The sequence below is a fragment of the Buceros rhinoceros genome, unplaced genomic scaffold (assembly GCF_000710305.1).
Source record: "Buceros rhinoceros silvestris isolate BGI_N320 unplaced genomic scaffold, ASM71030v1 scaffold9439, whole genome shotgun sequence".
Taxonomy (NCBI): Eukaryota; Metazoa; Chordata; class Aves; order Bucerotiformes; family Bucerotidae; genus Buceros; species Buceros rhinoceros.
This window is the reverse complement of record NW_010429732.1, coordinates 2,149-10,515: the sequence shown is the minus strand read 5'-3', so window position 1 is coordinate 10,515 and position 8,367 is coordinate 2,149. Positions and strand designations below refer to the sequence as shown.

General features: G+C 43.1%; 1 protein-coding gene across 1 annotated transcript in view; it reads right to left on the bottom strand.

The window, feature by feature from the left end:
* The window catches only part of LOC104499276 (A-kinase anchor protein 7 isoform gamma-like), a 15,389-nt gene that overhangs the window by 6,479 nt on the left and 543 nt on the right, over nt 1–8,367 (bottom strand). Inside the window, exons 2-4 of the mRNA XM_010142761.1 lie at nt 7,416–7,561; nt 6,948–7,084; nt 1,670–1,830 (exon numbers count right to left, since the gene is read on the bottom strand). Of these exons, the coding sequence (XP_010141063.1) occupies nt 1,670–1,830; nt 6,948–7,084; nt 7,416–7,561 (444 nt within the window). The remainder of the gene's footprint in view (nt 1–1,669; nt 1,831–6,947; nt 7,085–7,415; nt 7,562–8,367) is intronic.

The window sequence follows — 8,367 nt, the reverse complement described above, 5'->3', positions numbered from 1 at the left end:
GAAGGCCCGCCGGTGAGTATCGGTAGTTGTGCTTTACAGAGAAAACACAGCTCTGCTGCTTTGCTCCATTTGGCTGTGCGATGAGTTTGTCCTCTAGGAAGGACCGTCAAACTGCAAAACGAAGGCTGAGCTCTGATCTCATTTTTACACGTCTAATCCTGACTAAAACCTGGTTCGCTAAGCCTAAGATGAGTAGAAAGCCTAAGCTGGGTAGAAAATCACTGGTAACAAACGCCTTTGTTTCCCGTCATTAAGACTTTTGGCTCACCATGCCTAGCAACTTCAGTTATTTTTGAGTTCTCAACAATAAACTTCTCAAAATCAAAAGTTACTGTCACTAACAAAAACATTCATCTCCTGTCACAAGAGGTTCTGAAAGGGGACAGGGTTTATGCATCCCCTCCCTGTTTATAAAACAGCATAGGCACAACATCCTGTCACCTCCAAAAGACATCTACACACAAACTGAAGACAAGGATGGGGAAGCGTGTCATCCCATGGGCTGAAGAAACACTTGGTAGATTCAATCTTCAAAATAATGATGGGAGTATTTGACAGCCGAAGTCTCTCTGGAACGGTAAGAACTGTTCCACTTCTACCATGTTGAATATTAGAAACACTTCTCTATCGAGCGCTGTTTAAAATCATAAAGCGTTGCCCAGTAACAGCATAAGCACTGTAAGCTGAAAGGTCGTGGTCTTCTACGCAACCTTTCTTTACGCTGTAAGTTAAAAAATATTTTCTAAAGGCTCTTCAGAAATTGAGCTACTGGATCCCTAGAAAAGGCACTGTATTAATAAAGACTTTTTCCATTTTTCTCGGTACTGGACTGCAAGGAGGTAGCGTGACAGCAGCTACTCTGCAAACTGCCCTGACTGGGTTACTGCACTATTAAAAAATGGTGTGACCTCACATTCCTCAGAACACAAAAGATAATTCATCAATACTGAACAACTCTTTCAAAGAGTCTTTCCAAGGAATAGTTGGAATTGCTGGGATAGTTTTAAAGGACACCAGTGAATTACAGACAGTACTGTTTTCCGAGAATTTTCATTTCATATCTGTAAACAACGGAATTTTAAATAGAGACTCACAGATAAAAAACTGCACTCTACCTTGTTTTGGTCTAGGTACTGACTGCTTTCTCTCAGCTGATATTTATATTCCTTTCAATTTAATTTAAGTCCTACTGACTTGAACTGTATCTTTGGATGCATTTTATGGGACTAGCAAAAGCAAAAGCAGCGGCCTTAGCTCCGCTGTCAAGACAGAACTGAGACTTTTGCTCTTGGAGGGAAGATGTGGGTGCACACGCACATAGCAGCGTGTACTTGCCACATCTGTCAGTAACGTTCTGACTGCTGAAGGAAGGCGATTAACTTTGAACAAGCCACAGACTGGTCCCACAACTGCTCCAAAAATAATTTCAGGCTAAAGCAGTGTGGAATGCAACTCTATTACTCTGGTAGATGAGTCATGTCCTTCTTCTGAATTGCCCTTATTCTCCAGAGGTGCAGAGGAAGTCCAGATTTTACTTGATCCATGTATGGAAGTGTCGGTATAAAGTACATATCTACACTGACACATAGGTACATGTGTTAATTCTCCAAGATGTAAGAACGATACGTGTAACATGCAGAAAACATAAAACCAGATGGACAAGCTGTACCTGCTATTTCTGTAAGTGTAGCTGTCTGATCATTTTCTGCCAACTTCACAAAGCCAACTTCATTTTTGAAGTGATCAATTCCTTGAAAAGACAAATCCACAGTTTTTCCCTTCAGGAGATCTTCTACAAAATCTTTGCTGTCTGAAAGAGCACCGACTGCTCTGTCAAGAGGAAAGGAAGTATCAATGTGAAAGTCAAATATATTAATCCTTATGTTTTAATCATTATGTCCCCAAATCTCAGGGGTTTATTTGCATCAGTTTATTATCTACTCAGATAATTTTGCACCCTCTCCTATCAGTGCAGTCAGCATTATTATCACCATTTTATAAACCGGGTCCTGGACACTGCTGTAAAACCACCGACGTAATAAGGCAGACCTAGCAGCAGGTGTCATTCCTCCAAAGGCTTTACCTCAGTCCTCAGCGGGGCCAGATATTAAGATGACAGTACCTCTATTACTCCGTGCATCCTATTTAAGTAAGATGCTTCCTCGGAAGCATTTAGTTTTCCATTCTTAGATTAATTGACTTTTTTTCATGTCCTGGTAGCTCAGCTGAACGCTCTAAGATTCAGCTTCATTCCAAGTTACTACAGAGTGTTACTTAATATTATAAATACGGCTTAGTGACATTATATATACATATATATATATAATTATACGGAAATTGCTATTAAGTTCATTGAGAATGGTTATTAAAAGAAGTACTACCTAAATTGTTGCTTACTTGAAGAGATAAGCAGCATGCACACACCCTCTCCACGTAACTTAAGACACAGGAGCACGCCCAGTAACATTTTAATAATCGTTTTTATTTGCCACAGTAAGTGTATGTATGATTACATGAGATATTTGGGTTTACCTGCACTTGAAATGATTCACAGGCTTAACAAAAACCATCCAAACTTTCTTAGTGTCTCCCAAAAGATCTCTCACATGTTCAGTTTTTCATTCCAGTCAACGCAAGTGAATCTAATCTCTTCACTTTATAGACAGTAGATGGCAGCAAGAGGTTAACAACTCTCCAGAGGGCGATTTCACTTTCTCTGTCCTAAGCCATCCCCATGATTCCCCAAGTAGCTAAAACACATTCTCTAAGCCTGTACAATCACAAACAGCTCTACGGGCGTTTCCATCGTGTTTCACAAGACGGGCTCTTGAGAACGATGCATTTGACCTAGGCCAGGTTAAGAAAGACATGAAGGTTGATTACATGACAAAATATCCTTGATTGGTAAAGGTCCTCCTGTGGTTTTTTTTATAGGTCTTTGATCTACAGCCTAGAAGCACTTTAGCTCCTATATAACTGCTTTAAACAACAATGCCATCACCTGTACCTCAGCAAAGATATTTTCCTCTGAGCGTGGTCTTTGCCACTTACCCTCCCTTTTATCACTGTCAGACAAGCCTGTTCCTGCACCTTCCACATGTGCTTTAAGACCCTTCAAAACCACCACCTAATTCTGAATACACCTGCCAGATTGCTGCGTGTGTAGATTTATTTACCAAGATGAACCTGAAAATTGTTCCAAAACAAGCACCGATATTTCCACTACACTGTGCCACAGAACGCAGAGGGCTCTCAAGCAGCGACACCCACACACACCTAAACCCCATCTGGGTTTTTTGCACCTGAGAACAAGTGCACGGTGAGTTGCGGAAAGCTCTGTTCCCCCATCGAACAAAGATTTACACTTCCATATCGTAGGGTGTGCTGCAGAACTCACCGACCAGCTCAACTGCACCCAAGCAGGTCTACGAAAGGTCAGTTCCAACAGCGCAGCATGTTCTCAGCTGAGCACTGCGTCACTGAAGGTCTACTTCTACTTCTTCTTTTATATAATCTTGTAAACATTAAAACAGTTAGAGAAATTGTTGTCATCTCACTCCAGCATATCCTGTATTTTCATACTCTGTCGATCTCTTTATAACATTCTAGTTGTAAGAATAACGCGCAAGGACAAGCATTTCCACTGAAGTCACCAGCGGAAAACGCAACAGGGGGACTGTCTCGTTATTCCACACCAAAGAGTATTTACGACCCTACAGAGCAACTATCACTCCGTGCAACTATCCCACAGGGAGAGCAACAAAGTTTACAAGCATTTTGTTCCAAAGTGGAGAAAGAAAGTTAGAAACCCAAGAATTTATCAGCCTCTTCTAAGTGAATATAAACCAGGACTACAGCAGCAGGGTCTGCCTTCTTCTGTATTGTTGTAATGCAAATATTTTACTGCTTAAAAGTCATGTAATTTCTTTCAAGACATTCCTGAATTGTTAAATTTGATTATAATCTTGCAAAACAAGCCAAACGGAATCCCTTCAGCTCTAGGAATGACAATGCAAAGGTCAAATTCGGACTGACAGGTAACAAGCGAGAATAACTTGCCACTGTCACCTGGTAACGAAGGCCTGTCCTCACAGGCAGGCAGCCGGGTTTCTAGAACTTGCCCCCATGACGGGGCACACGGCTAGCGCCGACAGAGCGCCTCTGCTTCCAAGGAGTGCTCTCACAACTCTTGCTCACTTTCTTTATGGTTTAGAATCTCACATCCTTGATTTCATATAGCCCTACAGAAAGAGATGTACAGCGTGTTCAGGAAGGCTGGAGCAGGGCCAGCCCGTCGGGCGTTGCGCGTTTGGATTCCCTCAGCAGAGTGGGCTCGAATACAGATCTGCCATTTTCAGGGTGCGAGCTGTATGTGCTAAAAAACCACACAAAGGGCTTTGTGCTGAATTGAATGTTATGTTTAGCACATTCTTATCACGCGTTTTGACTTCAAAAAGCGCTCCACACTTTTCATTCCTGTATGGACAGAGGCACTATTGTGCAAGCGCAGCAGAAAAATGGCAGATATCTAAGTAACTTAATGGATCCAGACCTACCGATCTGTGAACTCTCAGATGCCCAGCCGACTAGCTGCACTTTGTCTGAGGGATTACTCTCACCCCATGTTACACACAGCTGCTTTTGCCAGTCTGGATCTTCTTTCCATTAACCCGGTATCAAAAATTCGTGAAGCAATGAAAGGAAAATTCAACTTTTTACTCCTCAAGTTCTCCCAAAAGATTAAACAGAAAACATTAGTTATGAAAAAAAGAATCCCGTATAATAGAAAATGCAATCTCGAATACCTGAGGATAGCTGAGCTAGATACCTGTAGGAGGCATCTGGCCAGGGAAGGGGTGAATCACTGGGGAAGCTGCTGCTGACTAGCGGACAGCTCCTGGGTGCCTGGACTGCGGAGTTCTGCTGGGAGAGGCAGAGAAGAACTCCGTAAGTGTGTGCCTGGGTGGCAGTTGGTCAGTGAGAACTGAGAAGGAGCTCAAGGAGTAGCAGGAGATACTGAATTAGAGAGTATTTGTTTTGATACAGAGTTTAGGACTCTCAACAATATTCATGAGGAGGCGTTATTGCCTTTGAGACATCCTCTCACATTTCCTTTTTTAAAAAAGTCTGTACTTCAAAGCCTTTTTCAACCCCTTCAAACCCACCGAGTTTCAAGTGCTACCACAGTTTGCTCATCCACTGGGGCAGACGCAGGCTGGTGTGCCTGCTCCAGGAGACAAAAGGCACCTGGAGAGGAGAGAGTCCAGCAGATCTGGTAACCTTTGCTCTCCTTTCTATGCTCTGTTCCTGACTGTTTCTCTCCTTTTAGATCAGACTGTTGGAGACAAGGATGCTGACAGATTCCCAGCCTCACGGAAGAGGTAAGAGCTTAGAGGCCTCAAGTTTATAGCACTCAAGGAAATGAGTGTGAAAAACAAGCATGACAATTGATTTAGAAATACTGACATCTCATTATTTTTAGCCAAAACTTAGCCAAAACACTTCTGCTTATAAGAAATAGGCCCTCGACTACCAAATGGTTCCTAAATTCTATCTTGGATTCTTGCTTTCTTATGAGCAATCTGCACTTGAACCGTCAAACCTTCTGGGGAAAAAAAAAATTACTCAATACGCACTTATTAGACACATTATTTTGTAACTGCATTACCATGACCAGAGCAGTGTCTCACTCGTTATTTGATCTAGGTAATGCAGTTCACGGTCCACACGCCTGCTAACTCTGCAGAGCAAACCACTGAGATAGACAGATACACCCAGAGAGCCGCTGAAAGAACCGGGGGGAGAAGAAACCGTGAGCCTTCTCTTTCACAGAATTAAAAGGATCTGGTGAATCTCGATTCATTAGCGATTCACTACAAACTGGAAACACAAGCAGCAGAGAATCCCAGATGCTCACAGAACATTGACAGGCCACTGACCAGCATTTCACATAACACCCTGTTAGAGTTACCAGAGCGTTTGCAATCTCAGCTCTGCAGTCAGAATGTGTGAAGATAGAGACATCCCACGCGCAGGCCGCTGGGCGCTGCACCTCTACAGAAACTGTCGAGAAAGCCTGTGTAACGCAGGACTGTGACCTGCAGTGTCTGTTTCCACTTCAAGACAAAATTATAGCTAGACCCACAAACTACTATTCTGAAAGTTCATAAACTAACGGCCTTGTAGATACACTTAGAAGTCTGAACACTTCGCACTAAGCCTTGAAGTGGTATGTTTAAAGGAGTCGCATCAGGGAGCAGTAAGGCACACGATCCACGGTAAAAATCACCAAAGAAGTGTGTTTTTATAAAGCAAGCCGTCGCATCGACACACGACGTCATTGTGTAACACACGCCTTCCCACAACTTTTCTACCTTTCGTATGATTCAAAATCAGCAGCTGTATCGCTAAAGCACCATAAAAATTAGATTCTGATAAGGCCCGGTAGCCACCTCTTTTCTACTGTACTTGGATTTTGAGTATAATAAATTCATTTAGGGACATAAAAAGACCTATAACTGCGTGAGGGATTAGTCTGGAGCTACGGTTTATTTCACTGAAGTCTTTCAGCGACAGCTACTCATTTGGCTTGTAACATTTGCTAAGCTCTGAATTACTGAAAACTCCCCTGTTACTCTGTTGAGTGTCCCCTACATCAAAACCCTGTTTTAAAATAATCGCTTCAGCAAACATGAGATTTGTGCATGCAAGTTCAGCACACAGTGAGAATCACGCAAGGGAAAAAAGACCCGTATTTCGTTCAGAGCTCATGACATACCTTAAATTATGGAAGGGGCTAACATTAAGATTAGCATTTTAAGAACAACGTGAATTCAGTGTTCGGTAACCCCAGTTATTTAGGGCAGTGTATTGCAAAAAATAAGCATTCTAGTCTTTTTATGAACATAATACTTATAGATGAACTTCATCGAAACCCAAATACCTACATGCCAATTTCTTCTTTACTGGATAAATGCATCACTAACATGGTGACATGCAAGGAGCCGGAGCGCACCATCGCTTTGGAAAGCCTTTGATCCTTCTGTATGATTGCGTCTTGGACAGCCTGAATACCGCCAGTGATCTGGGAGGACAGACAGACGCCAAAGCAACAGTTAGCCATCAGTTACTGAAATTCGTCGCACAAGCGAACAAGGAAGCACGCACACTGAAATCAAATGCTCATGTGAAAACGCTTCTAGCAGAATAAAGTTTTCTTCTCTGACAAAGCCGTGCTAATCGAGCCCAGTAAACCCAAAGTGGGTGTGAATGGAGTGATTAATAAATCACTGCACTGCTGACGTTCCTTTAAAAACACCTGAAACAAATGACCTTGCCCAAGATCAAACACTGTTCTTCCTAGAACCACATATGGCTGTTGGAGCAGCCCAAATCGGTATAATAAAGGGTATCACCTTTGGATTAGTAATTGGAAGGGAAATGAAGTAATTCGGCTGATACTGTTTCCTCTGTTTCTTCTTTGCCTCACTGCCTTCTTCAGTCTCCCTCCCAGTAGTCCTCTTTCTTTTCTTTTTTATATTTATTTCGGAGGTTGCGTGCACTGAAGAGAAAAAACCCCATACTTTCAGCATAAGACAAATCAAAGCGAAGATACACTTAATATCATGCCAACAGGAGGTGGATGGACTTCAGCGCCTCCCCCGTTACCTGAACTGCCTGACTGGGATCCTACTCCAACCCCAGTCAGTGTAGTCGTACAAGCAGAGTACCATAAGCTGCAAACAGACATGTTTAGACCAATTAGATCAATATCTAATGCTTATTAGATATTGATAAGCATTGATCAAATCCCCCTTGGCCAGCACAGCCACTGGTGTGTCAGCCACTCCTCCCAGTTCTGTATCATCTGCAAACCAGCTGAGGGGACACTCTGACCCTTCATCCGGGTCACTGAAGAAAATGTCGAACAAGACTGAACCCAGTACTGACCCCTGAGCTCTGTCATTCACCAAGTTCTCAATCCACCCCACTGCCTACTCATCCAAACCAGACTTCCTAAGCTTCCCTAGGAGGATGTTAAGGGATGTTACGTCAAGGGTCTTGCTGAAAGTGAGGCAGACAACACCCACTGCTCTCTCCTCATCCACCCAGCCAGTCATGCCACCACAGAAGGCTATCAGGTTGGTCAAACTTGATTTCCCCTTGGTGAATCCATGTTGACCACTCCTGATAACCTTCTTTTTCTCCCCATGCTTGGAGATGACATCCAGAATGAGCTGTTCCATCACCTTTCCAGGGATGGAGGTGAGGCTGACTGGCCTGTAGTTTCCTGGGTCCTCCTTCTTGCCCTTTTTGAAGACTGTGACATTGGCTTTCTCCAGTCCTCAGGCACTCTCCTGTTCTCCT